The 18,306-nt window shown below is 43.6% G+C and overlaps 1 protein-coding gene and 1 non-coding gene across 7 annotated transcripts in view; one reads left to right on the top strand and one right to left on the bottom strand.

Moving 5' to 3' along the window:
* Ocln (occludin) overlaps window positions 1-18,306 on the bottom strand; it is a 43,880-nt gene that overhangs the window by 14,201 nt on the left and 11,373 nt on the right. For 4 of the 6 annotated variants that reach the window (XM_050160362.1, XM_050160364.1, XM_050160365.1 and 1 more), the window contains exons 3-4: window positions 16,125-16,797; window positions 11,468-11,629 (exon numbers count right to left, since the gene is read on the bottom strand). In XM_050160362.1, coding sequence (XP_050016319.1) covers window positions 11,468-11,629; window positions 16,125-16,797 — 835 coding nt within the window. The remainder of the gene's footprint in view (window positions 1-11,467; window positions 11,630-16,124; window positions 16,798-18,306) is intronic. The other 2 variants (XM_050160368.1, XM_050160367.1) reach the window with 1 other exon arrangement.
* On the top strand, window positions 14,933-15,062 carry LOC126512623 (small nucleolar RNA SNORA24). The gene has a single exon (XR_007595108.1). It is a non-coding gene; the product is annotated as a small nucleolar RNA SNORA24 (small nucleolar RNA).

Raw genomic sequence — 18,306 nt, 5'->3', positions numbered from 1 at the left:
AAGCCCTGAACCATACATGCACTCCACACCAGCCTGCGGCAAGCCCTGAACCATACATGCACTCCACAGCAGCCTGCGGCAAACCCTGAACCATACATGCACTCCACAGCAGCCTGCGGCAAGCCCTGAACCATACATGCACTCCACAGCAGCCTGAGGCAAACCCTTGGCCAAGTCTCCACTCCAGGGTCTTCATGCATGAAAAAGATCAGAGAAAGGAAATGGAAATCCACCCACGGAGTCCAGCCAACCAAGGAATGCCTGCCGCAGACTCGATCTTGAGATTAACTGGAAAAGCTTATCTCAAAAACATACCTCACACAAACCAGTTTAAAGAATGGAATAATTAATTTTTGGAGGTGCCCAGGGTACGTCCATGTGAAAAAAGAATTGTATCTGGCCATAATGGGACACGCCTTTAATCCCAGGCACTTGGGAGGCAGAGCAGTTAGATATCTGCAAGTTCAAAGCCAGCCTGACAACCAGGGCTGTACAGTGAGACCCTGTGCCTCCCCACCTCCTTCCCCCCCTCCCCCCGCAAAAGAACCTGTTCTGAAATGTCAAAATACAATATATTATTTCAAAGAGCCATACAAGAAGTAAGTATAATGAGGACAAATTTTAATCAAAATTTAATTATACTCATTAGAAGGATGACAATTATCGCCTGTGAACAAGTCTTGTGACTTCATTTAACCCACCCCCCTCTTCCTCCTAGAGTCAATGAAAACATCCTGCACCCTGTGGAATACCAGAAGGAAAACAAGCGGAGGGCTTTGTTTCAGAGCAATACAGTGCAGGGGCACGGTGCTACCCGGTCTCTGCCTTCCTCACTGGAAAGAAGATAGAGCAACGGGCTCTGTGAACCCTATTTTCTCCACACTGGCCCCCTAAAGTCAGAGCCAATAAAAAGCTCAAAGTTTGGGGAAAACACTTTTTCTCATCAAAATCAATCTCCTATTATTTGTGATGAGTAGGATGCCACAATTACAGACAGACATCCTCCATTTTCCTCCCCACCCTGCCTTCACTACACGCTCACATGCGGACAGTCAGGCTGGACCCACATCCAGCCAGTCTAGCAATGCGACAGACAAAAGTCATCTACTTCTAAGGAGGAAAGGTAACTTCATCTGCTGAGTGTCTCTCATGTGCCAAGCAGTCTAATCACGTTTATTTGGCACCACCCAGGTAGATAGGATGTCAACATTTTCTGAGGAGGAAACGGAACTAAACCTGGTCAGAGTAAAACAGCTAAAATGGTTGCTATGGAATCCAAGCCTTGTCCCTTCTCACTACAAGCTGTTCCCTTTTAGCTCAACCTCAGCCTGAGATGCTCGCCCGTCCTAGAAACAAAGGAAGTTCGTACTTAGGGCTGTAAAGTCGCTGTGCACTAATGAGCTGCAAGGCGAAACCTCTACTTGTCTAACTTTGTGAGAGCAGTTAATTTTACACAGAATTTAGTCACTAGTGATTGTGAGAAATCCACCTCAGATGGTTCTCTTCCCGCTTGGTAGGTTGGAGACCTGCGGAGAAAGCCCCGCACAGAGAGAAGCAGGCTAATCTCAAAGGGCCATCTCCAGTTTTACAACCTGCCCAACCCACCTTCAAGGGTGACTGTCCTTACAAAGTCTCAACAGTAAGTGGTCCAACTTGTTTTTCCCGTTTCCTGGTGTTTTATACCTGCAGATGCTCACCCCTGAAAAAGCTCAGAATGCCTCTCAAAGTTCTTTTCCTATTTCTTTTTTTCACTTTGGGTTTGTTTGAAATGTTCCCATGTGAACCAATCCCATGAATTAAGAGTCCATGGACCAAGTTGGAAAGACAGATTGGTCTACGTTGCTCAGCTGCACCAAGGCCTTTGCTCAGCAGCAGTGGCAGGTTGCCCAAAGAAACTGTCCATGTATCAAGGGCAAATTCTAAGTCACTGGGCTATCAGAGCTTTGGAAGCAAGTCAGGGGCTATTAGCAGACAAGGTGGAGAAACCATCTTATTCTCACTGAGTGAACAAACCATAATGGTTATCTAATCCATGGCTGCTTGCTGCAGAAACAAATCCTGCTGAAGGCTGTACCTTAATACAGAGGCACTTCAGGCTATGGCTCTTTACAGGAGAGCTGAAAAGCCAGAAATATCCCTGAGTAAGCCATCACCTGATTTTCCAAATACCCTTCAGTGCCCTTCAGTTTACTATAGTACAGTGTACAAAGTATGCCTTGGTGCAGAGGGGACATCCGCCTACATTAACTCAAAGGCTAAACAGGCCTGCAGTGTAATCGTTGTGGGTAGACTTCAGGGAGCAGGCGTTCTCAAATCATGCTCAACCCCATTCCAAACCCACTAAGTCGGAAACCAGGGGGCGTGGGGCAGAGTAAACTGCTCTAACAAGCCTTCCAGGGAATTCTGATGGCAGTGAGGAGGAGGAGAGCCTCTGCTGTGGTACAGACGCTCTGTTCTACAGACAGCCATGCCCTGTTTAGATCATTACACCTATCCACATGGCTGAGCTTAGAAACATTAACTCTTGGTGCTGGAAATCTAGGAATTCCAGCTTTCAGAGAACCACTAAAGCACTCTCTAGCTCTCACACAAACTCCTCCTCCTCCCCGAAGAACGCTCTGCCCTTTTTTGTCCTCCAACCTCTCTCCATTCACAATGGGGCTGGAACAGTCAGGGTCGACTGTAACACTCCGCTCATGGGCTGCTGCTACTTCTGCTACCCTAGTTCCACCAGAGACCATGACCACCATGTCATCTCTTCCACAGTGAGAGTCTAGTATACCAATGGCAGAGCCAAGAATGCTGTACTGAGCAAGAGTGGAAAAGCTAATCAAGTATTATCAGCTGTCTGACGCTGATAACCAGCCATGCCCAGTCACTCCAGCCTGGCCATGCTCATTTGTCTCCCACTATGGACTTCTATGCTGCCGGGAGGTGACATAGGAAGCCTTCAAGAGAAAAAAAATCTGTTTTCACTGAAAGGTTGTAGCAGGGTAGATAGAACTAAGTCACACCGTAATGATACATTTATGTACTTACATCTTGGATACTCTTACCCACGCTGTTACTGTTACGATTACTGTCCTAACTGAAATGTATTGGGTGTAGATGTATTCAATATATGTCTTACTTATAATTTCAATGTACAATGATTTTATCAGGATATAACCCCCCATATAAAATCAAGGCACATCAGTGCATATGTATAGTTTACTGTACATCAAATAAACTTTTTTGAAGCTGTTTTTAAAAATTATTGGGTATAATTATATTGGCTAGCCCTTCATTGTTACACCAGCTTAACTATGAATGGAACTTTGATTTTCCTTGTTTAGAGAACTAACCTATTCTATTTAAAACACTCATTAGAAGTCAAGGACACAGAAAGCTATTCTGGGGTGACCACAGGCAACAAGGTATGACTGCATAAATCCTGCCCCAACTCTAGACTTTCATGAAAACAAAACAAAACAAAACTCTTCTGTCAAAAAATTTAAGTTATAAAATTCAAACCCAAGTCATTTTGATGCCCTCCACTAGAGAGAGTTTGAGTGATCAGCATCTAAGCCCATCTGTCGCCACAACAAGCAACCATCGTTATCACCGTAGAACACCTGCCTCTCAGATCTTCATCGTCCTCATGAGACCCACAGATCTTCATTGTCCTCATGAGACCCTTAGTCACAGATTCTTTAACCACAGTGGGAGTACCTGAAACTCGGCTCTGAATTTCAATTGCCACTTCATTAGATAATGCAGCAATAAAAACTGATCAAGGCTAGGCGTGGTGGAAAAATTAAAAACTAAACAAGAACTGATCTCAGGCACATGTTCACAGTGAACTTTTAAATATTTACCATAGGAGTGTAAACTTTTCCCAAGCCTGTGGTGTTGTATTTATCCAGAACGTGAATACGCATTTAATACTCATGTTCCTATAGTTATAACTGTCTTAAGACTGCAGGCTTGGTAAAGGGATTTGAATGGAAAAACTAGCATGAATGACTCTGTCTTTGAGGAGTCAAGGGTGCTAGACCTTTTCAACTCAACACTAACAGCCACAGCCAAGTAGAATCCCTCCTCTGTCACTCTCGATCCCTTAGAGCATAGTGCTTGCTCTCATAAAGAGGCAGAAAGGGATCAGAGGAACATGGTGGCCTCAATAAGAGAAGCCAACAAACACATTCCAACCTACTCAGAAGCTCATAAGCTATTCAAATTGCACCCTGAACTTACACCTGCTCAGATGACTCCATATAAACACAAAGTAGAAATCACAATTAATTCAAATAGCATACTTAGAGTACATACTGTCCTCAGCATTATTTTCCTAGACACTCTTTCCTCGTTCTACACAAAAGTCATACCATGTGGCCACAGCAGGTTAGTGCAAGGAGGCCTTGTGACCCAACCAAACTTGGCCATAGTCCCTTTCCAGCCTGTTTGAGAGGAATAGTATGAAGTACTCAAGCTGGATACAGCAACACACACAATCCCAGCACTTGGAAGGTAGAAACAGGGGGATCATAAAGTCAAAGTCATCCTTAGTGACCTGAGCCACATGCAATCTTATTAAAGAAACAGAAAAACAATCTCAAGGACTCAAGTGTCTGCTTTTTGCCTGTATTCCCAAGAAGTGAGGCCAACCCCGGCAGGAAGAGATCAAGGTGAATTCGCAAGTCCTAAGGACCTTTAGAAAACCCCTGGTTTCGGCTATCAGGGGTACACAGCCTCACCATTGCCCACTGAGGATAAGCTGTTTCAACTCTTTCTAAGATTTTGTGTGTTTTAAATAAAATCTTTTTACCTAAGCGAATTCAAGTTGTTTCTGCCACCTGTAACCAGGACATCAAAATTCTTCTCTCTGTTGTCAGTTATTTTCCTTTCCAAATCCCTAGAGTTAAACAGCCACACTTTGAATCAGCTACATCCTACAGTAGAATGAGAGGCAGACAAAATGACTGCACAAAGAAACGGAGATGCAAAGGTGTTCCTTCTGCTTGCCAGGGAATGCTGGAATCAGAGATGTCCACAAAGAACCAGGCAGTCTCTCCAACCAAACATATGGGTTAAAGACATCAGAATTCATCTACCTAAAACCAGGCATAGGATCAGAATTCACAGTAATTCCCTAATATACCACTTACTTCCATAAGAAGTACAAAATCCAACATTACACACCAAGAGTGGAAGGAAGGGAGGGGGCGCTAAGATTCCCACTACTCCATTTATCGAAGAACTGAAGCCCACAGCAAGGGATCTGCTTTGCCTACTGATGTTACACAAACTCCCCAGAGCCTGGTTTCTTGTATGCTCATGTGTAGGAAAATAATCTCAATTAATAGTAAGGAAACACATTAAAGACGCAAGAACATTTGAGGGCTCCTTTTGGTTGTTGATTTTTTTCTTTCAGATGGTTCTCACTGGTTATTCAGGCTGGCCTTCAACTCCTGGCTTCAAGCCTCCTTCCTGCCTCCATCCCCTCAGGAGCCTAGACCCAGTCCCCAGCTCATCACAAACACTGAGAATCACCTCCCTCACACAATCAGGACAATGGAGAAGGAACATGTCCCCACAGCTGAGGTGAGGGAGGCACTTAGGCTTGCCATATCTACAATGCTTAGTCAGTCGTGCATGACACACGCGCATCAAACAGGGGGCTCAGACTATCCCGTGCCTCATAAAAGGTGCCCTTTGCTCCCATCAAAACTCTTAGAAAAATCAAGATATCAGAGACACTGCTTGGATTTTTCCTACCTCAACAGTTGCTAAAATATAAAGTAGAGAGAAAATACACACACATACACATGTATATAAACAAAGACAATAGTGATACACTTCGGCCGGGTGGTGGCGGGGCACGCCTTTGATCCCAGCACTCGGGAGGCAGAGGCAGGCAGATCTCTCTGTGAGTTCAAGACCAGCCTGGTCTACAAGTGCTAGTTCCAGGACAGGCTCCAAAACCACAGAGAAACCCTGTCTCGAAAAAAAAAAAAATAGTGATACACTTCTTCTTTTGATAGACAAACATATAAAGTCTAATAGGGGGGGGTAGTGGCAAGCAGATCTCTGTGAGTTCAAGGCCAGCCTGGTCTACAGAGTGAGTTCCAAGACAGCCATGGCTACACAGAAAAACCCTGTCTTGAAAACCATGAATAAATAAATAAAAATCAAGTCTAACAGTATCAAGATAGTAAGTGGGCAAGCTTTGGAAAGCATTTGTCATTATTTTATAAAAAAGTTCGCTCACAAGCTCTTCACCCCAGGAGTTCCACACTTGGGTCTAGAGCCATGAAAAATTTGCACAAGAGTGGGAGAGTCGAGAGGTCTGTAGCAAGAGCGCTGGTGTTTGTGTCCTACACTCTGGCAGTGCTGTGGGTCACAGGCACACAGGCAGTGCACCGGGCACTCTCTGCAGCTGACCTACACAATGCCGGTCTAGCTAGCAATGCTGCTCTTAATAACGTAACAGCCCACCAACAAGAGCTAGAGAAACCGCCATGAAACTGTGGAATACAGGGGCTCGGAGTGTTGCCTCTAGTTAAATACAATCAATCTAGGATCGAATTAAAAAAGGCAAGTGATAAGACAATCTATATCCATACAAGGATAGCCACACACACACACACACACGCACACACACACACCTCACACACCGCCCAGCCCTCCTTACAGGCAGATGTGAGGAGGTCGATGAGAAAGTACAATATATATAGACTAGCATAATGTGAGGCTATTATTATAATTCTTGGCCGGGAAGGTGTGTCCTCAATTATGAAACAAAGTAACAAGAACGTTGTGCAGGTAACAAAGACAACAATATAATGAGCCAAGAACTGTATTCATGTACTTCTGTGGGCCTGAAGCCCCAGTAGAAACAAAACAAACCCAAGTAAAATGTGGTCCCAAGAGCGGGAAATAGTTTCAAGTCAAGCTTTGCCACAGACTCTGTGACCCAGTATCTGTGAATGAAAAAGCTGCCAGCCGATACAACTCATGTTCAACACACCAATCTTCTCCATTCTCTAACACTTTCTCTCTTTTTTTGTTGTTTTGTTTTTTTTTTGTTTGTTTTGTTTTTTTTTTTTTAGACAGGGTTTCTCTGTAGCTTTGGAGCCTGTCCTGGCACTAGCTCTTGTAGACCAGGCTGGTCTCGAACTCACAGAGATCCACCTGCCTCTGCCTCCCGGGTGCTGGTATTAAAGGCGTGCGCCACCACACCGCCCAGACTGGCAATTTTTTTACATCTAATGACTTTAGCCTGCTAATACTACAACTGAGAATCTACCCTATATAATAACTACAGACATGTATGAAAGGTATACAAAATAGTTTTTTTATTCTTATCTCTGTTTGCAATATTAAATGGCAAATTTACCCATCAGCAAACCACAGCATAGTCACATCATCTGGCAGCTGTGCTGGTAAGGAAAATTCAGCAAGATACCCCATAAAGATGAAAGCAGAAAGTTTCAATAAGCTGGTGAGGGCTTACTTTCATAATAAGACAAAAGTGGTAGTCCACATACCTGTGATGCTTGCTACTTGGAAGGCTGAGACAGCAGGTTAGATTAAGACCAGCCTGGGCTACATAAAGAGTTCAAAGCCAACCTGGGCTATATAACAAGAGTCTATCTCAAATAAAAAATTATAAATCAAAACAGGGCTGGTAAGATGGATCAGCAAATAAGGAAGCGTGCTACCAAGCCTGAGAACCTGAGTTCGATCCCTACAACACACAGGACAGACAGAGAGAACAGACCCCTGAAAAGTTTACTTCTGACCTCTACATCCAGGCTATGCCACATGTATACATACATGAACAAACAAGCACATAAATAATAAAACCAATAATACCTAAAGTAATGAAACAAAAAAAAAAAAACTTGAGGGTTTCTATGCTCATAATACTGCCAGTATCTCAGTCAACTCTGTTGCCTGCAAGATGTAGGACTCTCAGCTCCCTCTCCAGCACCATGTCTGCCTGCATGTTGCCATGATCCCCACCGTGATGGCTGATGATAATGGACCAAACCCCTGAAACTGCAAGCAAGCCCCCTCAATTAAGTGTTTTCCTTGTAAGAGTTGCTATGGTTATGGTGTCTCTTCCAATAAAACCGTGACCAAGACAAACAGCATCCACTTCAGTGACTATAAAGGACAAATATGCAGATGTAGGCTCACTTTACAACGAACAACAGATACAGAAAACATACCCGCAAAAAAAAAAAAAAAAAACATACCTAAAAGAAGAAATAACATGCAAGAGATGCAGGACTAGGAACTTAGAAAGTTGCAAATGTTCCCGTCCGTATGCAAAAGGATGTAGGGAATGGAGAGTGATCCTAAATCAAAAGAGATGGCAAGCTTTCGAATGGTTATAAGTTTCCAGACCGATCCCAATTCGTGGGGCACTAAGTAATGCTCACTTTAGTCCCACCCATATACAAGTCCCCTGTTTCAGCACTCCACAGTTACTAAGATTTCCATTTTCCCCCAGCACTGGAGACTTAACTCAAGGTCCCTTGCACGTAATCCACTCTCAGCACAAGCAGTTATACTTTGTTAAGACCGAAGGACAAAGACTACAAAGACTCACTGCTGTGCTTCTCAGGCAGACTGGTATCTCTGGGGCAGCGCAAGGGCAGAGTGGCAGCAGCTTGAGAAGGACACAGAGAGCTGAGAACGGGGAGCAAATAGCTGCATCTGGGGTAGAACTGAAATGTGCAGCTGAGCTCAGGGGACTGAGCTTGGGTAGCCAGGGAAGATAGCAGAAAAGACAAACTACTCGAGGCTACAATACCAAGTCGCTAATTATACGGTACTGCCTTTTTGGTAGATATATATTGGGCTGGGGGTTGAACCCAGGGCCTTAGACGGCAAGAGCTCTACCACCGAGCTACGGCAGCAGCCAAGAGGATGCCTTTTAAAGAACTATCTTTCACCTCATCACCCCTCCTATGAGTGACTACCTGCTGCTGCCAAGGTATCAAAAGAACTAATAACTGATTAAACCTTCCTGATACAAAATCAGGTGAGAGGCTAAAGTTCACCGTGACTAATATTACAGGTGCTGGGCTCCCTGGAGCTGGTTTATTTATTTTTTTTAAAGCTCTCTCGAAACCTTGAGTAAACAAACCCGACAGTCAGTGAAACAACTGACACACCCAGAAACTCTCAGCAGAACATTGACTTCAGAGTCCATGGTGAACAGTCCCAGTCCTTCCAGAGGAGGCCTCGCCTGGAGCTACAGATGGACGGACAATCTCCCTCTAAGGCAGCTTCACACCTCACAGAGGAAGTGGCTTCCGACAGAGGCAGGGTTAGCATCCATCACTCTCAGTAAATAAGTCACTCTCTTTCTGGCTTTCTGGCTTTCTTTCTTTCTTTCTTTCTTTCTTTCTTTCTTTCTTTCTTTCTTTCTTTCTGTTTGTTTTTTCGAGACAGGGTTTCTCTGGCTTTGGAGCCTGTCCTGCCAGGCTGGTCTCAAACTCAGAGATCCGCCTGCCTCTGCTTCCCGAGTGCTGGGATTAAAGGCGTGTGCCACCACCGCCCAGCCTCTTTCTGGCTTTCTTAACTTGGCTCTTTTTTTTCCTTCACTAGCTAGAAGCTTGCAGATTTCCTAAAAACTCTGGCGTACTGAATGCTAGAGCTGGGGGCTGGAGAGATGGCTCAGTGGTTAAGAGCATTGCCTGCTCTTCCAAAGGTCCTGAGTTCAATTCCCAGCAACCACATGGTGGCTCACAACCATCTGTAATGGGGTCTGGTGCCCTCTTCTGGCCTGCAGACATACACACAGACAGAATATTGTACACACACATAATAAATATTTAAAAAAATATAAATAATCTCAACAGAATGCTAGAGCTAAGGGGACAGTTTATCAGGAACCCATAGCTCTTTTGAAGCCCTCCTATACCCCATTGCCAGTGGCCACAATAAGCCTACCCTAGTGCCAGTCAGGGTCCAGAATCCACAATTAAATTTCATAGCCCGAAAACAGTCTGGCTAGAACCAGATCTAGTGGTAAAGGCCCAAGGTCCTGGCTACTTGGGAGGCCTGCTTAGATCACAGTGAGTTCAGGTCCAGCCTGGGCAAGTTAGGATATGCTATCTCAAAAACAAGAAGTACAGGAATGTGGGTAAATCCCTTGCCTTGGAATTGGGAGAGTGTAAATTTAGATCTCTGGAACTGGATATAAGCCAAATGCAATAGCAAATCGATAATCAAAGCTCTTCCAAGGTAAGACGGAGGCAGTCAGGAGAATCCCAGTAAGGCCCAGGGCAAGGCCCTGGCAGGTGCAGCACAAACAGACACTGCCCCAAAGGGGTAGAAGATGTCAGCCAGCACCTGGGTTGTCCTGTGACATCCACAGACAGTGCACAAGTGCATATGCCTGCACTTACAAGCAGGAACACACACACAATTCACTACACACGAACTCACAAAGATCAAACAAAAGGAGCAAGCACAGAAACCTCCCGATACAGCAGCAAACAGCTGGCCTAGCATGCAAGCACAAGGCCCTGGGTTCGGTCTCCAGGACTGAAGAAAAAATATTAAAGAAAAAGTAGGGGAAAAAAAGTTTCTGTAGGTGCTCCTCACAGCAACCCAACAGAAACAAATTCTGTCTCCACACAGAGACTGGCCTGCCTCTACCTCCAGAGTGCTGGGATTAAAGGAGCTTGTCATCTTACACACACACACACACACACACACACACACACACACACCAGCTTGCTTGCTCACGTTTTTTGTTTGTTTGGTTTGGTTTTTTTTTTTTTTTCAAGACAGGGTTTCTCTGTATAGCCCTGGCTGTCCAGGAATTCTCTCTGTAACCAGGCTGATCTTGGACTCACAGAGATCCACCTGTCTCTGCCTCCAGAGTTCTGGGATTAAAGGCATGCGCCACCACTGCCCAGCTAAAGGCTGCTAAGATTTGCAATATATTACCATCCCTCCTAAAACAGAAACTCCTGTAATCTCTGTCTGTCATACTGAAGTATTTGATAGGTAAATGGGATATAGAATGAGTCACTGTGGTTGAACATGCTGCTATCAATGTAAAAAGTTGATAAGGTTACCAACAGTGGCCATCCCATTCCCAAAATGCCTCTGCCAAGCTTGACCCCAGCCGCTCTCAACCCTGGGGCAACAGTGTTTTCTCCAAAACAGTAAAGCAAAGAAATAAAGGGGTGGAGGGGAGTTGCTTGCACTTTGCAAAGGCCAAGAGGTCTCTGTAACTTTCTAGGGGGTATTCCTTCCTGAAAACAGAAATGAGTTCACCCTTTAAAGAAGCGATTTCCATTTACCAACCTTTTAAAAATTCTGAGAAAAAAACAAACAACTTATTAAATGTACAAACACAATAATTCTAAGCATAAAGTTTAACAAAGTACAAAAAATTAGGGACAGACACTAGAAATTTAACAAAAGGTTAAAGGTGTTTTGTTCTGTTTACACTTACCCACTCTTCGACATTGGGGGGCTGTTCATCATAAATATGTTCCTTATCCCACAAAATATTGGACTTGTCATACCGGTCCATCTTTCTTCGGGTTTTCACAGCAAAGAAAATGATTAAAGCAAAAGCCACGAGTATCATGAAGCCCAGGACAATGGCTATAGCCTAAAAGGGAAGAAAGATATGGACATAATTAATTTTAATTGCTTTAATTGAAATCCACTTTCTAAGAACTAAAACCCTTACCGACTGGCCTGAGTACTTGTGATTTAACGGGTATAAAACTAAACTTCTACAGATTAGTTCTGTCATTAAAAACTAACCCACACCAACTGGACAAAGCTAGCAAAACACATGCCAAGTGTACCTGGGTGTTCATAAATAGAAATGGACACAAACCAAGTGACTCCGTGCTCAAACCCTGCTTACAGGTAGACCTGTCAGCACCCACTTCAGAGCTCAGGAAATGGGTTCTGGGCACTGTGCCTCAGTCGCTGTCAGATTTTTATAAAAAAGCGAAAATAGCTGGTACAGAAATGAAATCAATGGGTTTTTGTTTGTTTTTTGAGGCAGTGTCTCAAATAGCCCAGGCTAGCCTCAAACTCTCTATGTAACCGAAGATGATCTTAACCTCTTCCTGCCTATTCTTCCCCAGTGCTAAGATTACAGACATATATGCCCAGCATCAATGTCTTTCTTCTAAAGGGTTTGAAAATGCTGATTTCAGAATCATACCTATAACCCTGTTCATGACTTACGCTTGGCAACCTTTTTACACTCTATGTAAACTGAGCCATCTGTCTTAACATAAATGATAACACTATGAATCTAACCAACCTATAAATTAGAGCAAATGGACGAATGAGTCCTTCGATCTAGCAAGTTCCTCGGTTTCAGTGCCTTGTGACAATGACGCCTCCTCTTGATGGCTCACCCAGTCTCTGGCAGACGTATAAGGTGGCACACTGGTCTGCGCACGCTTGAAGACGAGACCAGTACTGGTTATCTACTCACGGCTAACAGCAGGCTCTCCCACCCACTGTCTACCTCTCAGTGACATCCTTTTTCAAAGAATATAGGTTTCAAGTAGCCAGAGGATTACGAGGGACCGGAGTGTGGTAAGTTAGGCAAACCGATTCTACCAATTCGCAGTCCTCACCACAGACAGGTCTGAACAGTAACAGCAAGCCCTCTGAAACCTACACCAGCAGGGAAAACACTCTGTCTTCAAAATCAAGATAGGCAGACAGTGGAGAAAGTCTAACCCAAGAGAATGATTCATTCAGGAGGAAGAATGAGAACTCCTGAGTCAAGAGGAGGGGATAGGAGCAGTGGCATTCGTGGTTTGAAGTAATTGAGGTGACTCACAGTTGCCTACGGTAGGGGTTACGCCCCCGAAGCACATAAAATCACCTGGACTAAAAAGTACCAACATTCGGAAACTACCACAAGAAATGGAAAGATTTCCTATGTTCATTGATTAGAAGATTTACAATCTCACTGGACAATGATTGCATATGCCTTTAATTCCAGCACTCTGGAGGCAGAGGGATCTCTGTGAATTCAAGGCCAGCCTGATCTATAAAGTGAATTCCAGGACAACCAAGACTACAGAGAAACCTTGAAAAATGCACATTCCCCCCCCCCCAAAAAAAAAGAAGCCAGGTGGTGGTGGCACATGCCTTTAATCCCAGCACTTGGGAGGCAGAGGCAGGCGGATCTCTGTGAGTTCGAGGCCAGCCTGGTCTACAAAGGGAGTCCCAGGACAGGCTCCAAAGCTACAAAGAAACCCTGTCTCGGAAAAAAAAAAAAAAAAGAAGAAGAAGAAGGCTTAAAATTGCAATAATGACAAAATTCCCCTAAACTGAGCTACAGATTTGGGGCAACTCTTCAAAGTCCCAGCAGGTAGCTTGCAAAAACCAAAACTTATCCTACCATGCACAAGGGCTATCCTAAAGGATAATCCTAAAATGCAGATAGAAATGCAAGAAACACAGAATCTATACAATCTAGTCAAAATAATTTTAAACAAAGTTAGAGAATCCATACTTCACAACTTCAAAAACTTACCATAACAGTAAAGTAAAAAGACAGTGTGGTATGGGTGTAAGGACAGAAACATAGATTAATGGAATCAAATGAGACTCCAAAATGTTCTCATCAATAACCAATTTTGTGTGTTTGTGTGTACACGCAAGTGCAAGCAAGAGTACACTTTCTTGGGTGTGCACGTGGGTATACTTGCCTATATACGTGTGTGTCTACGAGGAAAAGGTCAAAGGTCAACAACATGTATCTTCCTCTATGACTGTTCATTTTAATTTTCAAGAAGCAGACTCTCTATGAACCCGGAGCCTGACATTTCACCTAGACTGGCTGGCCAGTGAACTCCTAGGAGTGCCGATTTCTGTATCGTCAGCACTAGGGTTACATGCATGCACACCCACCATGTTTGGGGTTCTTGCATGGGTTCTGGGGATCCAAACTCAAGTCCTCATGATTGTGCAAGCATCTACCCACTGAGCCATCTGCAATTCCAAATGTTTCTAACCCAGGGCCTTGTGCTGAATAAGCAAATTTTCCACCAATGAGCTATAACCATCACCCACACAGTCAACTCATTTGGAACACTGCACAGAGAAAATTTAATGGACCAGGGGAGGTAGCTCATATGCCTGTAACTACAGCACTCAAAAGGCTGGAGCTACAGCAGGATCACAATTTACAGGCAAATGTGGGCTATACAGTAGGACCCTGGCTCCAAAGAGGGGGATATAATTAAAAAGAAAAAGCAGCTTTTATGGAGAATATTTACTTTCATTGGTAAGATACCATAAGCAAAAAACAACAAAAGAAAAATCAGACAAGAGCCTATCAAAAGTAAAGTTTTGTGTAAAGAATATCATTCAAAAAAACTTAAAAGGGGTGTGGGCAAAATAACAAATATTTATATAAATTATTCATAAGAGATTTATATACCTATTATAAAGACTAAAAACAGGCCAATTTTAAAAGTAAGTTTTTGAATATACAATGATGATAAATGTTCAATACATATGTGAAAATATGCTCAGTACCACTGGCTATCACGGAAAACAAATCAAAATACAAGCAGGGCATAGGGGCACACCCATAATTAGGGCTCAGGATGCTAAAGCAGGAATGCTGTGAGTTCAAGGATGACCTGAGATACATATCAAAACTCTACCTCAAAAAAACACAACAAACCACACACCCCCAAAAAGCCACCTACAATGAGGTACCATTTCACACCCATTAACATGACCAGAATCAGACAGACTGACAACAACAGGCTTACGTGAGGAAGGGGACGGTTATGACCCGCAAGCTTTTTGGAGAGACTGTAAAATGGCTTCTTTGGAAAACTGACAGCACCTCAAAGAGTTAGAGCCACATCCAGCTCATCAATTCTACCTGCAGCTATACTCACAACTCAAGAAATATTAGGTCCATGTGTCTTTGGGACCTGCCGGCTGTGGCAGCCTCCCTTCCTAGGCATGGAAGAGCATGTACTTGTTATTGGCAAAGCTGTCACCATTTAATTGGGACCAGATTCTGACTTGAGCAAGTAACATTCTACCTTAAGTTCTTAACGAATGTGCGAGGTGCCAGGAAAGTGGACATACTTCTCTAAACTACTGAAATGTTTCTAGGTAACACAGGAACTCATTGCTCTTTGGTGATGGAAGACACGTTCAGGTATTGTTAAAGCAAAGTAGTAGTGGCTAAGATCTTCCGGGCACCTTACAGGGGATCTTCGCATTTAAATCTTGGTAATGGGCATTGTGAATGTTAATATGGCGGGCCGTTATTTCATATGAAGTTTTTAATAAGCCACATAAAGTTTGGTGGATGAGTAAAAAATAAATAATTAATTAAATAAATAATTAAAAAAAAGAAATATTAGGAGTCACACAAAAACCTGTGCATCAAGAATCCTAATAACAGAAGTCACAGACAATGCAGAGGTAGCCTTAATGTTCATAAATGATGGGTAAATAAAACGTGATATATGTTCTTAAATCATTCATCAATAAAAAGAAATAAAGGACTTACACATGACAAAAACACAGATCAAAAGAAAAAATTTTAAAAAACCATCATGCTAAGTGAAAGATGCCAATCATAAGAGACCAGATATTGTGAAAATTCTTAACAACAGAGAACAGGCCAAGCTGGATGGGCAGAGGGCTGCTGCTCAGAGTGGGTCAAAAAAATTGTGAGCAAACGCTAATGGACACAGACATTGCTGCGGGAGACAGTGAAAATGTTCCACAACTGAAGGGATGCTTGCCCAATTCTGTGACTGCACCAACCACTGAGGTACTCTCTAAACAGATAGACGGTATGTTAACTATGGCTTAATAATGACATCCAGTCTCTCCCCGACATTACGGCATCATTAAAAGTAGGGCCTCAGACATTATTTTTAAATGTTCCCATACTCACTATTCTGAGCTTCTCTAATCTCATGGAGAGAAGGATGGGTTATGGGGAAGAACAAAAACTACTCATACTACCAGGAGGTGGTGGTGCACGCCTTTCATCCCAGCCAGCCTGGTCTATGGACCGAGTTCCAGGACAGTTAGGGCTGTTACACAGAGAAACCTGTCTTGAAAAACCAACAAGCTATTCATACCTCTTGGGGATCCACCACACAGTAGTGGTACAGATACTGATCCACGTAGAGTCCAGTAGCTCCAGTATAGAACTGACTGCAGAGGGTGTAGATCTGTGAACCGTATATGGATCCAGAGGACTGGGCGGTTGGGTTGACTCCCATTATATACACAATTGTCGCGATAAACACCAGGACGCCCAGGACAACGCTGACTATGATCACAATCAAGTAAAACCTTCTTGTTCTGGACATTCCAGATCTTACAACACTGGTAACAAATATTATCAAGGAGGCAATGAAGCAAAAGGCTGCCATGGCCAACAGGAAACCTTTGGCTGCTCTTGGATCTGTATATCCTCCATAGCCATAACCATAGCCATAACCGTAGCCATAGCCGGTTCCAAAGCCACCGAAGCCAGTTCCTCCATAAGGGTAGCCTACACCGCCAAAGATGCCATTTCCATAGCCTCTGTCCCAAGCGAGCGTGGAAGCCACACAGGCAAATATGGCGATGCACATGACAATGATGAGCATGGACAGGATTCGGATCACTCCTGGCGGCGATGTCCATTTGTAAAAGTGAAGAATTTCATCTTCTGGGTAAAAGGAGTATGCCGGCTGAGAGAGCATTGGTCGAACGTGCATTTCTCCGCCATAGGCGTCATTGCTTGGTGCATAATGATTGGGTTTGCTAAAGGGGAAATAAAAGATCTTGTAACGGCGTAAGCGAATGCAGACAGATTGTCAAAATATAGACAGCTTTAATGGAGGAATAGACTTACAGAACCACTGTTCCCGCGGAGACCAGGAAAGCAGAAGAGAGCGCTGGGAGCACGCTCACCAATTTTATAGGAGAACTTTAGCCTGAGGCGAACACGCCCCCTAAGGGGTGGGACTTATCCCTACAAGATCTCAAATGAAAGACTGCTTGGAATAAAATTAGCCACATGGATGAAACTATTTCAAATGTCCCGCTTAAGACTAAAGGGGCACAGCTGACTCTGCAGGACAAATCTGAGATGGACTGAGTTTCCGGCTGATACAGGCACCACTGGTCTTGGAAACGTACTGGACAATAACCACTCTTCGACATTAAAGGGCAATGGCTCTCCAGATGTTGCTCCATATAACTATCATCTGGAAACATGTAAAATGTCAGGTAATGGGGCTGGTGATGTAATTCAGTGGTAGAGTAATGCCTGGTAAGGGCCATGTTTGTTCCACTCCCAGTACTGGGAGAGAGAGAAAAAAAATCTCAGAGGCTGCACATCTTATCAGTGAAATCACAGCATGTGTGGGTGGGACCCACACAGCTTCAGAACAATGATATCAAGCTTTTTTTTTTTTTTTTTTTTTTTGTCTATGTGGCACAAGGTAATTGCATTTAAACACAACGCCCACACCAGCCTATTGGGTGTCCTGTGCAGTTCCTAGCAGTCCTGTTCTTCTCAGGACTTAGTCTCTGAAGGCAACTGCTGGAATTACCAGGCAGGCTTATGTTGGCCACTGTGCTTGGCAGTGGGAAGACCTAAGTTAGGAAAGGAGGAAAAAGCGAGATGTAGTATTATCGTGGTATATTATTTGTGTTTTAATAAATAAAGTTCGCCTGAAGATCAGTCCAAAGCAGCTGCACTAGTCAGCCCTACAGGCCAGGTGGTGATGGTGCACACCTTTAATCCCAGTACTAGAGAGGAATATAAGGCAGGATGAGACAGGAACTCTCTCTCTTCAGTCTGAAGATTTCATAGAGGTAAGAGCTCTCTAGTGCTCAGCTGCTTTGCTTTTCTGATCTTCAGGTTGAATCCCAGTATCTGTCTCTGGGTTTTTATTATTCATGCTATATAATATAACAAGAGGTAGAACCCTGCATTCAATTCCCAGGACCATCAAGAAGAATGTGTGTGTGTATGTATGTGTGTGTGCACACACGTGTGGTACATAAATTATTTATAATATGTATTATATCTTTATTACTCAAGGAGTAAAATATTGAGCAAAATACTACATCATCTATAGTTAATTACACCAAGAGTGGCAAAGTGCTAGGCAGTGGTGGCACACATCTTTAATCCCAGCACTCGGGAGGCAGAGGCAGGTGGGGATCTCTGTGAGTTCAAGACCAGCCTGGTCTAGAAGAGCTAGTTCCAGGACAGGAACCAAAAGCTACGGAGAAACCTTGTCTCGAAAATCCAAAAAAAAA

This window comes from Alexandromys fortis, unplaced genomic scaffold (assembly GCF_014885135.2).
Source record: "Alexandromys fortis isolate MF-2015 unplaced genomic scaffold, M_Fortis_MF-2015_v1.1 scaffold_76, whole genome shotgun sequence".
Lineage (NCBI taxonomy): Eukaryota > Metazoa > Chordata > Mammalia > Rodentia > Cricetidae > Alexandromys > Alexandromys fortis.
Note: the sequence above shows the minus strand (reverse complement) of the source record. Positions and strands in the feature narration are given on the sequence as shown.